Raw genomic sequence first — 18,370 nt, forward strand, 5'->3', positions numbered from 1 at the left:
AGCTATAACTTTTTTATTTTTGCGTCGACATCGCTGTATAAGGTCTTGTTTTTTGCGGGACAAGTTGTGTTTTTTAATACCACCATTTTGAGGTACATATTATTTATTGATTAACTTTTATTAACTTTTTTTGGGGGGGGGAAAATAGAAAAAAATCTGAAATTTCACCACTTTTTTGCGTCCTAAATCTACGCCATTTACCGCGTGCTATAAATAACACAATAACTTTATTCAGTGGGTTGTTACGATTGCAACGATATCAAATTTGTATAGTTTTTGTATGTTTTACTACTTTTACACAGTAAAAACGCTTCTTTTTCAAAATTGTTTGTTTTTGTGTCTCCATATTTGAAGAGCCGTAACGTTTTTATTTTTTCGCCGATGCGGTTGTATGAGGGCTTTTTTTTTGCGGGACGACTTGTAGTTTTTATTGGTACCATTTTGGAGTAGATGCGACTTTTTGATCACTTTTTATCACATTTTATCACAAGTCAGGATTCACAGAAAACAGCAATTTTTCCATAGTTTTTTATGGCGTTCACCGTGCGGGTTATATAATGTAATAGATTTATAGTTGGGCTCGTTACGGACGCGGCGATACCGAATATGTGTAACTTTTTTACTTTATTTTGTTTTTTTTAATAGTAAAGCATTTTGTAAGGGGAAAAGCTGGGTTTTTCATTTTTTTTCACATTTTTTTTTTAATTAACTTCATTAAACTTTTTTTTTAACTTTTTTACTAGTCCCATTAGGGGACTATAATATGCGATTCTGCGATCGCATTTATAATACACTGCAATACTTTTGTATTGCAGTGTATTACTGCCTGTCCGTTTAAAACGGACAGGCATCTGCTAGGTCATGCCTCCGGCATGATCTAGCAGGCATTCGCTCCAGGCAGACCTGGGGGCCTTTATTAGACCCCCGGCTGCCATTAGAGACACAGACACTCGGCGATCGTATCGCCGGGTGTCGGTGGGGGAGAGAGGGAGCTCCCTCCCTCTCTCCAAAACCACTCCGATGCGGTGCTCGCTATTGAGCACCGCATCTGAGTGGTTAAACGGGTGAGATCGATACTAATATCGATCTCACACGGCAGAGCAGGGACGCTCCCAGCCCTCAGCTGCCTCTGGCAGCTGAGAGCAGGGAGATTTGACGACTCCCTGCTCTGTTTACTTATTCCGATGCCGCGACGTAAAAAGTCTATGGCATCGGAATAAGGCCCGTTAGTGACCGACGTAAAAAGACTATGGGCCGGTCACTAACGGGTTAAAGTATTTATTTATTTTTATGTCCATAAAAAAAAAAAAAAATCCCATTTTGGCGTTGTTTTTGATGCGGAAACCGCACTAAAAAAAGTCTGAAACCGCCTCCCGTTGATTTTAATGGGAGGCGGAGGCGTTTTTTTTTCTGCAAGTGGGAAAAAAGCATCATGCCCTTTCTTCAGGTGTTTCTGTCTCTGACCTCCCATTGACATCAATGAGAGGCAGAGAAAGCGTTATTTGCGGCGGTTTTTGCCTGCGTTGCTCAAAGGCCGCGGCCGAAAAACGCTGAGGGAAAAAAGCAACAAAAAAACACGGCGAAGAGTGCAGGCAGGTAAAAATCTGCCTCAAAATTCCTTCAGGAATTTTCAGGCAGATTTTTGCGCCTCCAAAAAGCTGTGTGAACAGAGCCTAATAATTGACCTGAGAATAAAGCAACATGTCGTTTTAATTGCACGGTGAACACTTTTTTGTTTTTTATTTTCTGCCCCACAAATTTATTTTTTCCTGTTTCCTAGTGCATAATATGGTACAATAAATGGTGCCATGAAAAGCTGCAACTTGTCCCGCAAAAATCAAGCCCTCATAGGGCTATATCGACGGAAAAATAAAAAAAAGTTTATGGCTTTTGGAAGGTGGAGAGAAAAAAACTAAAATATAAATCTGAAAAAGGGCTGCGGCGGGAAGTAGTTGATAATGAATACATTTTCTTGAGTTTAAAAACAGTTTTTTGTTCTTTTTTTTTTTTTGTTTTGTTTTTTAAGTACTACTACTCCTGTTCTGCTGATTGGGGTGGAAATCTATTCACCATAACTAGGATACTAAAACCACACAACGCAAACTATATCACACCTTTCTTGGGGATGGACTGCTGCATTCTGATCTGGTTTTTAGTCCACCCTGACAAGCTTTGTGGGTTAATTTATGGGTTAAGCTTTACCTAGCATGCAGGGTATAGTTGATTTGGTGACAAATCTTGTGTAGTAGATCTGGTGACAAATCTGTCTTGTGCAGTGATATGCTTTGTAACTTAAGTTATCTATATGGTAACGCTCCTAAATAACTGTCTCTTTCCCAGCTTAAAGCAGTTAGAGCAAGAAAATATGAACTTGGAGGATTATGAACAACAAGCCGATGGCAAGATTAGAGAAATTAATGTCCAGAAAAAGACATTTCTTACAGAGCTCACAGAGTTAATAAAGGTGAGGATAAAAAAAAAATATATATTTTTTTAACATTCTTTTATTTTTATCTGAATCATAATACAGCAAAAATATTCTCAGAAAGCATACATATATAGCAATACAAAATAATAAAAAGTTATGCATACGAAGTTCCAAAACACAATGCACAGCAGTCCTCTGATCTAGCAGAAGAGAAAGTAAAATTGGAAACAGAAAACATGAATATTAGAAATACATGTCAATATAGAATGAGCAATACTAGCATTACCGTGGGCACCACGGCAACCAGAACCAAAACCACTACGCATCTCAGAGCACCTACAGATATAGCCTGTGTCAGAGAGAGGATAAAAAATGGAAGCAGATCAAGAGAACCCACGGCACTTCTGACGGATCCGACATCACCCCCCCGGAGCACAGCAACGTCCCCATCAGTACATGGCATGCACTCCCTCTGTTCCCAGAAAATATTTATTTTTGAATGTTCTCTGTATTCATCATGTCCAGAGCAAAATGTAAACTTTTGGATGCTGTGTTTTGATGGTATTATTTTTCTTTTTATTTTAATTTTGTTCAGAACGAGAAAAATTGTGGTTTTTAATTTTTTTTCCCTTTCATTGCACTTTTAATTAAGTAGCTCCGTAAAGTTTACCTAAAAAATGAATCCTTATTCTATCTTGTAAAGCCATACCATAACGAATGATCACCATTCTAGCTTTACAATATGGGTATGTTTACACGCTTAACAGAAAACAGCTGAAAATACGGAGCTCTTTTCAAGGGAAAACCGCCTCTGATTTTCAGCCATTTTCTAAGCAACTAGCGTTTTTTGTGGCGTTTTTTACGGCCGTTTTTGAAGCTGTTTTTCTATCGAGTGAATAAAAAAACAACTCAAAAAATGGCTCAAGAAGTGACCTGCACTTCTATTTACGAGGAGTTTTTACAAACGGCCGCGTAAAAAGCGCCCCCTGGGAACGGAATGCCGTTTTTCCCATTTAAATCAATGGGCAGGTATTTGGAGATGTTCAGCCCCTGCATTTAAGGACTAAAAAACTGCTGAAAATAGGCCATGTGAACACATATGTTGCATGTCCCTTCTTGAGACGGTTTTTATTGACCCGATAGAAAAACAGCCGTAGAAAACGCCGCAAAAAACACTTTCTTTAAAAAAACGGCTGAAAACCAGGGGCTGTTTTTCCTTGAAAACAGCTCCGTATTTACGTCTGTTTTTGGTTTGCTGTGTGAACATAGCCTAAGTCTGCCTGATTTCTAAGCCATATCGGCACGTGGGTGAGCGGGACTTCTTCTTTGCTTTTGCGCCAACCACACAAAACATTGCAAACAGTGCTACAATTTAGGGCAGGCATTTTTCTTGGTCTCCATCTTGTGGACATGTTTTTTCTTGATTGTGTGGCCCATGCTAAACACCATAAAATCGCTATTACTAATTATCCTTACGTAAGAAATTGTCGGGTAAGCAGATCTGCTGACTTGCACTTGATACTGGAAATCCTGTCCCACCATTACATCTATTGTGATGTCGCATGTTTCACTGGAAATTTACTAAATACAGGAACAATTAGAACTGTGTTTTGCCAGTTTAGTCACTGACAACTGATTGTGATCATTCCCCTTGACATTACTGCTTGGGCCGACGACCCAAACAAATCTAGACAAAACAGATAATGCAGTTAATCCCATCTGAGAATAGGAAGGAGTATATCATTTGTACAAAGTAATATTCATTCTTACACACATTTTTTTTTTTGTAACACTGGATAGTGATGTCTCAAAGGGTGCAAACTCTACGATTGTGAGAGCTTACTGAATAGGTGATAATGCGTACACCTGCAGGCACGCCCAAGAGGAGTGTACTTCCCCTTGGTACTCATTACTATCCGCCCTCCTCCATACTACTACTATGCTAGGGACCATGTCTAGGGGACTGTAGCGGGTTTTCTGAATTAGAATGGGGAGCGGCTTACTGGGCAACATTCCAGCACTCCAAAGGAAGCCTGGAAAGTAGAAAGGAACGATTGCTGGCAGCGCCGGTCGTTTCTGTACCGCCAATGGCCAGAATAAATTTAGTCAGTTTTTTTTTTTTTTTTTTATAGGCCAGGTTGTAAATTATATGGCCCCACCCACCTTGGTCATGTAATCTTTCCTTACCTATCGGACTCATTGGTCTGCTGTACTGGCTGCCAAAGATGACGTCTCTGATGGGGCTGTTCTCTGCAGCACGGGAACTGGTAAAGGAGCTATCTCTTGTAAACTAGCTTCTAGGGGTCAGTTGAACAGGTCACAGCTTCGGCGCCATTAAGTCAGGATTCTCCAGTCTTCTAACTCCAGCTCCATATCCAGCTGCTTAGCAGAGTTCCTCTGCCTTCTCTACAGCCTTTGCAGGTGGTACACAGCACCAGGGCCCAGTAGGCTAGCTATGGTGGCTAATTGTTTCAGGGATCATTCATTTTGTTGGCTAGAGGAGTTCCCTCAGCAGTCGCTCTTCTTTTGATACTACTAGTCTGTCCCTCTCCTTGTGACATGTCTTTGTCTCGGGTGGACCCCATCATGCCGTTGTCCCAGGTAAGCATGGCAACATTCTATGCCTGTGGCTGCTACTTTTGAAATAAACAAACCACTTTTTAACCTGGTACCCTCCTGGCGTGCACCATATATTTTTGGTACCTTATTTTTAAATTGTTTACTGCTGCTAGCATCTTCTCTTTTTTCTATGCCTTCGGCAGATATATTAAGTTCACCTGCGGCCAGCCTACCCCACTTTGCCTGCAATCCAGAACCTTCCAGAGCTCTTCCTCCCCTACGGGATGTGGCACCCTCTGACTGGGTAAGGTCCTTTTCCCATGCCTTAGCAGATCTTTTCAGACTTTCCCACACTATGGTTGAGTCTTTGGAGCGCTTTCCGTCTCACATAGCGGCCCAGATTAATGTCTCCTCCCTAGATACAATGCGTTTGCTTCTTCTGGTAGGTCACGTAAAAAACGCAGTAGCACAAGGGACAAGTCCTGCTCCTCCTCCAGGTTTTCTGCTATTATCCCCAGTTAAGACCAGTACTGAAGGTAATGCTTCCTGACCGGATCAGTCCTTTTTCCTCTGGAGGATCCACAGAATTGTACTCACAGTTGACCGCTGCCAATCAGGCGTTGATACGTGCTGTTAGGGACCCCTTACATGTTAAGAATGACTCCACCTCCCCCTTTAAGGAAGAAATATCCTTACCACCAATGGGAAACACAGGGTTTTTAAAGGGGGGTTTCCAAATGCATACTTTTTAGACAAAAGTTAATTTCGCAACGCTATCGCTACCTTCTGGTTTTTACGCTACCAGTATTGGTCTGCACTTATTCAGCCTAGCTCTTTATATTACAAGCTCTAGTACAAAGGGCTAGGCTAGTGGCTATGTGCTGACCGCTACTCGTAGCGTAAAAAGCGGCATAGAATGTGCCGCACTTGGTGCCCCCTGAAGAATGTGCCGCACTTGGTGCCCCCTGTAGAATGTGCCGCACGCTTCAATTAACACTCACCTGTCCCCGTTTCTGTTTCTTCCAGCGACGTAGGCCTGCTCTCTTCTGACTAGGCCTGCTCCAGCGGAACGATATAGCTTGCGTGATGACTAACTCATTGCATCACAAGAAAAGTGCCTAATGTGCCAGCTCTGTCAATTGTATCCGCGTCCTAAGGACACAGATACAATTGAGTACAATGGTATGTAAGGGCCTTCCGGCCCTGGTCACAGGAAAGTTTCCAGACAACTGGGAACTCCCCCTGCGTGCGCCACTGCTTTCGCCATGAAAGGAGTCAGAGGCTATTTTTTGCAAACTATTTCGAGTTTGAGGATATCTTATTCAAGAAATAGAAAGACCGTGTCATGCGCTTGTCCGTTTCAAAACGTATGAATACATGGGTTCCTTTCCAGGAGGATTTTATTTCTAAATGGGCTGTTTCTCCTTCAGTGGGTCCACCTATTTTGCAGTTGTCTAAAAGCACTACCATCCCACTGTTAGATGCAGCATCACTTAGTGATTCTCTTGGCAAAAAAATTGTACTCCAAGGCCAAGTCTGCCTACATGGTAGCAGGTTCTGAACGGTGTCCAGCATTTGCCTCTTTCAATATTCTATCGACTTTCGAGGCCGTTCCATAGGCGTTATTCCACACAAGAACCCAACAGAGGACAATTCTCGCACTCTGGGCTAAGTCTCAGGGCACACTGGACAGGTTGATTCTCCTGCCCTCTCGGTTTCGTCAGTTGCGATAAGGGAAGTAAACCTAGTCTGCTATTCTTCAGAGACCGTCCTATCTTACCCTCCAGTGGCTAGTCCTCTCGACAGATGGGTGGGGAGCAGTTTTTGGTCTCCACACAGTCCAGGGCGTTTGATCACCAGAGGAGATAACCTTCTGGATTTGAAAGCAATCTTCCTGGCCCTCTCCCATTGGACTCCACGCTTCGGCGTACATATATCTAAACCATCAGGGCAGCACCAGGACCCGGGTAACACTGGGAGTCTTCTCTGAACCTCCGCTGAGCGGAGAATCACATGCAAGTTCTGTCTGTGTTTCATGTACCGGGAGTTAACAATTGGGCCGCAGATTTCCTCAGTCGGGAATGGTCGGATCCTGGGGAATGTTGTTTTTTTTTTTTTTTAACTGGACACCTTCCTTCAGATTTGCCAAAGGTAGGGCACTCCAGACATGGATCTCTTCCCGTCTCGACCATGAGCTTCCACGCTGGCCTTATGTGACCAGGGCCATCGCAGTAGAGGCCCTGGTCACTCCTTTGAAGGTTTTATTTCTTCTGTACCTCTTCCAATACTGCCCAGAGCTCTTATGAAGATTAAGGAGTTACCGCAATACTGGTGACTCTGTCCTGCCGGGCTTGGTACTACAACCTAGCCAACCTACTCACAGATGCACCTTGGTGTCTTACACCTCCAAACAAACTTTACGTCCGACTCGTTTAATGAAATGTCAGTCTTCATAAGCTCCCCCCAATGTGTGTTTGTTTTAATTCAACTTTTTTTTCCCAGAATTGCATGCTGCTAAATAAGGAAAAAGTAGATATGGCCTTAGAAAATACAACCGTACTGTGGAAGAAGAACAAAATTGAATATGAGTACAAAGAGGCTACATCTAGACTGAAAGAACTTGAGGTAACCATATTTATGTACCATATATTATAACCGTTTATGGCTAGTTGAGAATGTTGTTTTTACTCCAGATGCTGTTAAAAGCACATACAAAATATGTTTTCAACTTTAATAAATTATTATTTTTTCTGCATCTCTGAATGCTTCCTGTGCACTTTTCCTATCTGTTCTTCATATTGAATTCTATATATATATATATATATATATATATAACAACACTCTTGGCTTACCTTTGTCTTGCTTCTGTATATGACCTTCACTACTTAAAGGAAAATATTTTGACAAAAATCCCTTAGGCTATGTTCACACTGAGTTTTTTTGCAGGTGTAATTTCTGCCTCAAAATTCAGTTTGGAAGTTTGAGGCAGATTTTCCTCTCCCTGCACGCCGATTTTCGCCCGAGGCCATTGAGAGGTGTGGGCATAAAACGCCGCAAAATACGTTTTCTCTGCCGCCCATTGAAGTCAATGGGAGGTCAGAGGCGGAAACACCCGAAGATAGGGCATGTCGCTTCTTTCTCCCGCGAGGTGGTTTTACCACTCGCGGGAGAAAACCGCCTGCGATTGAAATCAGCGGGAGGCATTTTCGGGCCGTTTTTTTGGCGTGGTTTCCGCGTCAAAACTCATCAAAAAAACTCTGTGTGAACATAGCCTTATATCCTGCATAAGTTTAAAAAAAAAAATGAAACAAAAAGGGCCATCCTGCACAATTGCCAACTGCTACAAACAAGATAACTGATTAGTAAAAATTAAAGGTTGTCATCATGCAAAGGACTTGTTTACATAAGGCTCTGTTCATGTCTTAGTCCTGGTTTCCTTTTATAATGGAAACCGGAACCCAGGTGCTAATTTACTGGGACTGCAAAGCAAACACAAAGATGCAGTAGCATCCTGCAGGTACTAAGATTTATGCAAACATTTAATATTTTTATTTACATTGCAATACTTCTAGATTTACTATACTTATAAATGTGAGTTTTTCTGTATGACATGAATGTTCTTTTGTCATTTGTTTGTCATGTTTACATCTGGATACTGTTTTCTTTTGACCGTACTAAAAAGCATAGACCGCTTGCCTTTGCGTCCCTTCTGATAGTATACTTTTTTTATTTTTGTGGCTGTGCCCTGTAAAATCGGCAAAAAAATAAATATATAACCAGTGTGGTCACCAACCTAATTGAGATTCCATGCCACCTCCACAGTCATCCAAAACTGTTATATATTAAAATTACCATTTTAATACTTAATATGAGAGTAAAAATATACATTTTGCACCTTTTATCCATATTAATAACAAAAACTGTATAGAAATGGTAAAATCAAAGCCCTACCTGTCCTAAGAAAGAAAAAAGTAGATATACAAAAAAATAAAATAAAAAAAGTTGTGGCTATCAATGACCAGGCAATGTTTTATAGCATGTGATGGTTTAAATCTGAAAATACCCTGTTAATTTTTATTTTATTAAATTTACATGGGGGAGGGGAAGCTTTATCTTGGGTGGAGTTCGCTTTGCTATTTTCAAAATTATTATAGAGGTTTGCCAGCGGAGGTCACCAAAGAATATACTCTAACCCTTCTGAAGTAAATTGTCTATGTACACACTTCACTATGTAGTACGTGTGAAGATGTGGGTGACTGCAGAAGTAAGGGCCCATTAACACGAATGTGAATCTCGGCCGTGGGCTGTGCATGGAAATCACGCACGGCACACGGACCCATTGATTTAAATAGGGCCGTTCACATGTGCAGGAGTTTTTACGCAGCGAGATTTCGCTCTGTGAGACTCACTATGTCCTATATGGGTGCGTGAAAACCGCACACGCAGCACACACACACACAGCACACGGATGCACATCTGTGTGCGGTGCGTGATTTGTGCATCAATTTCTTTGAACAAAAAAAAAAGTGCTTTGCGAGTGCGTGAAAAACGCATGCCACTCGCAAAGCACACTGATGCATAACGCAACGCACACGGACAGATTTATGCACGTTTTTTACTTGTGTGAATGTAGCCTTGATCTATGCGATTTGTTATGCTGGGAATCCTAGACCATTTCTAAACAACTTGTCATGAATGGATGCTTAGCATTTCACAAGCATTGTTATATTGTGCTCGCTTTGATTTTTTTCTGGCTGGTTTGTGAATAAGCCAGTCCATAAGGCAAGCTATTTCATTTTTATGTCTTGTCCTTTTAAAAGTGGCAATGTGTGAAAGAATTTCTAACCTTGTTGCACGCTTCTCTTATTAAACATAATAAAGGCTATGCACACCTTTTTGAAATAATATATATTTTTTTTTTCTATAAAGGTTTTAGGTGATTTTTAAACCACTTTTAGGGGGGATTCACACGAACGTGTATTCGGTCCGTGCGGGCCGCGTGGTTTTCACGCGCCACGCAAAGACCAATACAAGTCTATGGGGCAGTACAGACAGTCCGTGCTTTTTGCGCAGCGTTTGTCAGCTGCGCAAAAAACGCGACATGTTCAATATCTCCGCGTATTTCGCGCATCACGCACCCATTTAAGTCAATGGGTGCGTGAAAACCACGCCGGTCGCACGGAAGCACTTCTGTGCGAACCGACTGAAACAGCGCACCAGAGTGTCATTTTAGATGAGCGAACCCGGACAACCGAACCGAACTTCACCGGGTTCGGCTGAACTCGTTTTGGCCGAACCCGGCAAAAAAATTTCCGGTACGCGACGTCAGGAGATAGTCACTGTCCAGGGTGCTGAAAGAGTTAAACTGTTTCAGCACCATGGACAGTGACTTCCGATCCCAATATACATGAACCTGTAAAAAAAAAAAACGAAATTCTGACTTACCGATAACTCCCGGCTTCTTCCTCCAGTCTGACCTCCCGGGATGACAATTCAGTCCAAGTGACAGCTCCAGCCAATCACAGGCCAAGCACAGGCTGCAGCGGTCACATGGACTGCCGCGTCACCCAGGGAGGTGGGGCCAGATGTCGAGAGGCGCGTCACCAAGGACGCGTCACCAAGGCAACGGCCGGGAGAGAAGTTCTCGGTAAGTACGAACTTTTTCTTTTTTTTTAACAGGTTGCTGTATATTGTGATTGGCATTCACTGTCGAGGGTGCTGAAAGAGTTACTGCCGATCAGTTAGCTCTTTCAGCACCTTGGACAGTGACGGGCGTCGACTAGCCTCACCTCTATGATGGCGGCTGCGCGAAAATCACGCAGCCGCGCATCATACACGGATGACACACGCAGCTGTCAAATGGTTTTTATCAAAAAACATTATTTACTTTTTAAAATACAGCTTCTATGTATCTTGCATACATAGAAGCTGTATTGTTGCGTCAAAGCCGATTCCATCAGTCCAGCTGATTTTGACGGCTCGGCTGAAAGCTGGTCCTGCCTGCCTCTGGTACACATGGTCCAGCTAATAACAATCACGTCTCCATTATGAACTTAGATGTGATCGTTATTAGCTGGATCCTGTGTGTCGGAGACACGCATGACCAGCTTTCAGCTGAGCCGTCAGTTCAGCTGAACTGATGGCCGCGGCTTTGACAGAACGATAAAGCTTCTATGTATACAGAATACATAGAAGCTGTATCTTAAAAAGCAAAAAAGTGTTTTAAAAACTAAATTTAAAAGTTGTTTAAAATCACATAAAACATTGATTTATTAAAAAAAATTCCTTTCAAAGATGTACATAGCCTTTAAAGAAGTAATGAACATACATTGCAGCGTTTTATAACCATCCTAGTTTTTACTAATCATTCAGCATATTACATTCCATGAAATATAAAATTGTTCATATAAAGTACATACAGGGTCCAAACCCACGAGAAAGCATTCTGAAGCGGCTTCAGTATTGTTTTCTCATCTATCTACAACAGCTAGGGATTGTATATCACAGCGTTATGTAGAGACCACTCTTTTTTTATGTAATACGGTGTGGGCTGGGGTGTACTAGTTATACATTAAGAAAATGTATATTGTTGGCTTGGTTTTGTATTTAAATGCTCATTACCCTTTCAACAAACTTTGCTCAAATCAATAGAAAAAAATGCTGTTTCTCCACTTATTAGGCTCCTTTCCTCCCTTTCCCTCCTAACTATTCACTCACTCTGAAGTTACTTCTGAAATATGTATTCTCAAGATGAGACAGACTATCAGGTCACTAAAGGATCAGGTTACATGCTGCCCATAGAAGTCTATGCAAAGGGGGTGGGGGAGGAGGGACTAGGAGAGCTGCAGTTGAGTGCTTTATATCACTCCATTGCTGGTTTCACAGCTACAGTTCTCATTACTGCTGTATAGTGTCCTCCATGCTGCTGCTGTTTCGGGGGGTGTGATACAATGAGATAGAGGAGCATGATGTTCTCTTCTCTATGTGTGCAGTGTATAGAAGACATGATAGCAGTTAGGCTCCACCCACTAGCTCAGGGAAAACTGATAATTAGAGATCTAGCCTGCAGAGGGCAAAACTGCTAAAAATAGGCCAGAAATAGTGTTATTCCTCATGTAAACACATATGACCGCTTATTTGTAAAAGTCACCAGAAGCAACAGGCGAGTTTTAACTTTCACATTAAAATTGCTGATTTTTTATTAATAGGATCAGTCACAATAGTGTATTCTGAATTCCTTAGTCAGACTTCTATGCCTGGATGCTTTGAATCAGACTTGAAAAGTTTGTTTTTTCAAAACCTGTTTGTGCCGCCCATTAGAGTCAATCATATTTATGCTTTTAAAGGGGTTATGTGGGGACCAAAAATGATTAGCAGTGTACTCACTGCAGTATGTGAGTACACCTGCTAATATACATTCCGGTCCCCGTTGCTCTGATTCTGAGATCTTCATAGATTTTTATAGTGCTGCATGGGGACCGGAAGTCTAGTAGCACAGCTTTCTTTGACGATACAGCTCTTCGTCGTGTCATCAAAGATACAACCCCGCTGTACTCTATGTAATCGCTGTACTACTGCTTGTACATAGCGGGGCCGGTCACATGGCAAAGAGTAGTATCGTTGTCATAGACTGTGCAACTAGACTTCCGGTCCCCGGGCAGCGCTATAAGAATCTATGAAAATCTCAGAATCAGCGTGACGAGGGACCGGAATGTATATTACGGAGTGGTACTCACATACTGCAGTGACTACACTGCTAATTCTTGGTCCTCACATAACCCCTTTTGATTTATCCTGAGCAGGTTTGAAAATAAAGAGTCATCTGGTTGAGGTGAGCTTCACTGCCTTTTTTTTTGCAGAAAATAAATAACATTTTAATGAAGAATACTCCATACAGAGCTTATATAATATGTCAAAACTTATTCAGGGCCTGCAGAAGCGTTGTATGACTGATTCCGAGAATACAAAATAGAGACTCCCAGTGTCATGCACCGCCCCTTCAGGTTCTCCATTAGGCATAATATTATGTATCCGTTTTACCTGTAGTGTTCCTGTAAATTTAGCTGATTTTATCTTTATCAATGGTCTCATGTACATTATATTGAAGCTCCTAAAACATTAAAATGTATCGTTTTCTCCCACACACATCTTATTTCTCACTTTCAAGAACTGTTTTTAAGGGCCTGTTCACATGAGCGTCAGGCTTCCGTTTGGCTTTCCGTTCACCTGCTCTGTTTTTTTTTCCGCGCATTTTGCTGCATTTTTTGGCGCTATTTTTCACTTTCTTCATCAGGCAAGGAAAAAAACGCAAGCTATTTTTGCCATAAAACACGTCTAAAAACGTGTCAATAAAACGCCGCCTTTTTCAGTCTCATCTATTTCAATGGGGTTTTTGAGGCGGAAAACGCCTCAAGATGGGGCATTTTGCTTCAAATCCCCCCCCCCCCAGCGTTTTTCCCGCTCGTGGGGGGGGGGGGGTGGAAACTCCTCCACCTCCCATTGAAATCAATGGGAGGCAATTTCGATAGTCTCCTGCCGCGGTTTCCGCTGCAAAAAACGCATTAAAAAAATTCAGTGTGAACCGGGCCTGACATTGCCTTTTTTGTTGTGTACTCAATGTCTTGTTTGTAATTCTCCCTTTGACTATACAAATATTTAATATACAAGAATGAATTGGAAATATTTTATCACCTATTTATGTATCGGTTTCTCTTTTAATTAGAGTCAGTTTGTTGCTGCAGATGAAAAGAAACATAATCTTTTGGAAATTTGTAAAGGTCTTCTGAGAAAGGCAAGACAAGTGTGTAAACTTGGACCAAATGATGAGGTCCCTCAAGATTTTCAAACTGTAAGTATCCATGTTCTACCAGTAGATGATGAAAGCATAGCGACTGTAAATGTAGCTGACTTATTGTATCATGAAAAGTTATTTCATATACTTTGAGCGATTGAAAAGCAAAGCATAATATACACAGTTTTCAAATGCTTTGCTTGCTGTCGGTGACTAAAAACATTTTTGTTTACACTCTGACGCTAAAATCCTGTCCTGGTAATGTGCTGCTCACACAAATGCAGGGCTTGTCACAGCTCTAAAGTGATGTAACTAGCTGAGCTCTTGTTAGAGCATCACTAGGTCAGAACAGGTTTACAGCCTATAGATGTAAATAAGAATGTTTCCATTCACTGACTGCAACCACAGCTCTTCAACTGAGAGGAATTGAAAGCACAAAGGCGCTTGTGTGCTCGGTTTCTTTCGTTCTGGAAATCAGTGGTGGTCATATGTCACAGACTTAACTACTGTGATCTTCTCATTTGTATTTGACCTAGAAGTAGATCATTTGATTGGGTTTTTCTATTAGTTAGTCTTTAAAGAATACTCGACGACTCATTAGTTCTATTGCTTCTTTGTTCTTGGGTAGCAGAAGTCATTTCAATCTATTCGTCTAAACAAATGTATTCTTGATCTGAATAAGTGTTTAGAGCACTTTATCTTGACAAGCTCCTTAGTTTTCAAAGAGAAGTCTGGACAGTTCTTTAGTTTTTAGTGCTTGCAGAATAACATGATGGTGTACTATTAACCCCTTAATGACCGGGCCATTTTGCACGTTAATGACCAAGGATTATTTTTTGTTTTTCCACGGTCGCATTCCAAGAGTCGTAACTCTTTTTTTATTCCGTCGACATAGCCGTATAAGGGCTTGTTTTTTCCGGGACGAGTTGTATTTTGTAATTGTACCATTTTTAGATGCTTATAACATATTGATTAACTTTTATTAACTTTATTTTAGGAGAGAATTGAAAATAAGCAGCCATTCCAGCATTAATTTTCACGTTATAAATTTACGCCGTTTACTATGCAGCGTAAATAACATGTTAACTTTATTCTATGGGTCGGCACGATTACAGGGATACCAAATGTGTAAAGGTTTTATATGTTTTTTCTACGTTTGCACAATAAAAACCCTTTTAGAAAAAAATTACTTGTTTTTGCATCGCAGCGTTCCAAGAGGCGTAATTTTTTTATTTTTCCGTCGATGTGGCCGTACGTGGGATTGATTTTTGCGGGACAATGTGTAGTTTTCATTAGTACTATTTTGGGGTACATAGGACTTATAGATGAACTTTTATTTTATTTTTTATGGGGGGAATGGGAGAAAAGAGAGAATTTTGACGTTGTTTTTTGCGTTTTCTTTGGACGCCGTTCATCCGGCGGTTTAATTAATGTGTTCATTTTATTGGTCAAGTTGTTACGATCGCGGGGATACCATATATGTGTATGTGTGATTTGTTTTGACCGTTTTATTAAATAAAACCACTTTTTGGGGCAAAAAAGTAGTTTTATTTGACTTTGACTGTAATTTTTTTTTTTTTTTTTTTCACAAACTTTATTTAACGGTTTTACTTTTTTTTTTTTAGTCCCACCAGGGGACTTCACTATGCGATGTGCCGATCGCATATATAATGCTTTGGTATACTTCGTATACCAAAGCATTATTGCCTGTCAGTGTAAAACTGACAGGCAACCTGTTAGGTCATGCCTCTGGCATCGCCTAACAGGCAGATGCTGAAGACAGACCTGGGGGTCTTTGTTAGACCCCCGGCTGTCATGGAAACCCGACGGCGACCCGCGATTTGTTTGCGGGGGCGCCGATCGGGAGACAGAGGGAGTTCCCCCCTCTGTCAAACACATTAAATGCCGCTGTCACTGTTGACAGCGGCATTTAATGGGTTAAACTGCCGGAATCGGCGCGTGCTTCGATTCCGGCAGTTGCAGCAGGAGCCAGGCTGTGTATAACAGCCGTGCTCCTGCCGCTGATCGCGTGGGTAAACTGTCAGTACCCGCGCGATCACAGGACGGATATATCCGTCCTCCTGCGCGAACTAGCAGCTGCTGAGGACGGATATATCCGTCCTTCGGCGTTAAGGGGTTAATACAACTCAAATTTCTTTGTTTATTTGTAACTTCTTTTTTTTTTACGGTACCACTAAGTCTGTCAGACAATTTCTGTGTCTGACTCCTTACAGCATTGTCGGGAAACCCACTACATTGGGAAACCGGCCCCGTTTACAGCACCCCCTACTTTCTCTGCAGTTATGACCAGGCCTTGCTATGAGACGCTATTAAAGTTTCTGCACCTTAACGACCGTAGTGAGTGCCCCCAACGGATTCCTCTGACTGACAGATTATAAAAAAATTTGGAGCTATATACCACTATGTACCTTTCTGCGAGTGCAATATGCGTTGTACGAATGTTTTCTGAATCCCCCAGGGTGCCACCAAAATTGGGGTTGACCGGAAAAATAGTCTGAGAGATTATAGGGCCTTTGCTCCAGAAAGGGTACATACTGTATTTGAATGGATGAATGCTGGCATAATTTCCCAAACGCCTACAGGAGGCAAATACAGGCACGTGTGGGACTGTTCACAGGTATAGAAAGGGCCTTAAACCATCTCTGATCAGGGCAACTTGCTGGCCCTACACTACTGGGAAAAGAAAGGTCTTTATGTTAAGTACGATACACATGGAAGCCACCATGACAATCCAAGATAACAGATCATCAGTGGTTACAGTCTTTCGGACCAGATGTTAAAGCCGTAAGAGATCATGAGATCCTACACATGGTACAAAAAGCTGTGGATTTGAATCCTTCAAATTAGAATGCACAATTCATTTTGAACAGTACAAACAGGCAGGTGGCACGTATTCTTTTTCTGTGTACTAGGAAACTATTTATGAACAGCACCTGTTCATGAACCAACTCCCAATATTCCTTCTGGAATGTGCAGTCTCAAAGAGCAAACTTTTTTTGCAGTTATCCCTTCAACCCTACCCTAAAAAGGGAGAATTGCGGACCCATTCATTTCTATGGGCCCATACACACTATCCGTGTTTTCACGGGTCTCCGCATGTCCGCAAATCCGTGCCGCAGAAACTCAGGACATGTCTTATTACGGCCCGCAAATTCGATGCGGACATGCCCATAGAAGTGGGCCCGTGGAAAATGCGGGTACACCTCCGTGTGTCAACCGCAGTTTGCGGATTTGCGGAAGTGTTGCTAGGCGACGACCGGGAATGAGTTCTGTCGTCATCCTGTTTTACCTAGGCTTTTTTTTTTTTTTTATCCGCATTTTGCGGATTACATACGGATGAACTGCGGAGGACATTTCACGGAACACGGTCCTGGAATTTGCGGACCAGAAAAACACTACGGTCGTGTGCATGAGGCCTTAGTGACCGGCCCATCGTGTTTCTACGTCGGTCACTAACGGGCCTTATTCCCATGCCATAGACTTTTTACGTCGCGGCATCGGAATAAGTTTACAGAGCAGGGAGCTGTCAAATCTCCCTGCTCTCAGCTGCTAGAGGCAGCTGAGGGCTGGGAGCGTCCCTGCTCTGCCGTGTGAGATCGATATTAGTATCGATCTCACGTTTAACCCCTCAGATGCGGTGCTCAATAGCGAGCACCGCATCTGAGTGGTTTTGGAGAGAGGGAGGGAGCTCCCTCCCCCACCGACACCCGGCGATACGATCGCCGAGTGTCTGTGTCTGCGATGGCAGCCGGGGGCCTAATAAAGGCCCCCAGGTCTGCCTGTATGTAGTGTATGCCTGCTAGGTCATGCCTCTGGCATGACCTAGCAGATGCCTGTCCGTTTTAAACGGACAGGCATAATACACTGCAATACAAAAGTATTGCAGTGTATTATAAATGCGATCGCAGAATCGCATATTATAGTCCTCTAATGGAACTAGTAAAAAGTCTAAGTTAGAGTCTAAATTAATTAGAAAAAAAATCAAAAACCCAGCTTTTCCCCTTACAAACTGCTTTACTATTAAAAAAACAAAATAAAGTTAAAAAGTTACACATATTTGGTATCGCCGCGTCCGTAACGACCCCGACTATAAATCTATTACATTATTTAACCCGCACGGTGAACGCCGTAAAAAAAATAATAAAAAACTATGGAAAAATTGCTGTTTTCTGTGAATACTGACTTTAAAAAAATGTGATATAAAGTGATCAAAAAGTCACATCTACTCCAAAATGGTACCAATAAAAACTACAAGTCTTCCCGCAAAAAAAAAAGCCTCATACATCCGCTTCGGCGAAAAAATAAAAACGTTACGGCTCTTCAAATATGGAGACACAAAAACAAATAATTTAGAAAAAAAAAGCGTTTTTACTGTGTAACAGTAGTAAAACATACAAAAACTATACAAATTTGGTATCGTTGCAATCGTAACAACCCGCTGAATAAAGTTATTGTGTTATTTATACCACACGGTAAACAGCGTAGATTTAAGATGCGAAAAAGAGTGGCGAAATTTCAGATTTTTTTCTATTCCCCCCCCCCCCAAAAAAAAAATTTAATAAAAGCTAATC

At 41.7% G+C, this 18,370-nt stretch overlaps 1 protein-coding gene across 2 annotated transcripts in view; it reads left to right on the top strand.

Moving 5' to 3' along the window:
* The window catches only part of SMC5 (structural maintenance of chromosomes 5), a 172,253-nt gene that overhangs the window by 96,678 nt on the left and 57,205 nt on the right, over positions 1-18,370 (top strand). For both annotated transcript variants that reach the window (XM_075827967.1, XM_075827973.1), the window contains exons 16-18: positions 2,341-2,464; positions 7,490-7,612; positions 13,710-13,835. In XM_075827967.1, the coding sequence (XP_075684082.1) occupies positions 2,341-2,464; positions 7,490-7,612; positions 13,710-13,835 (373 nt within the window). The remainder of the gene's footprint in view (positions 1-2,340; positions 2,465-7,489; positions 7,613-13,709; positions 13,836-18,370) is intronic.

The sequence above is a fragment of the Rhinoderma darwinii genome, chromosome 1 (assembly GCF_050947455.1).
Source record: "Rhinoderma darwinii isolate aRhiDar2 chromosome 1, aRhiDar2.hap1, whole genome shotgun sequence".
NCBI classification, from domain to species: Eukaryota; Metazoa; Chordata; class Amphibia; order Anura; family Rhinodermatidae; genus Rhinoderma; species Rhinoderma darwinii.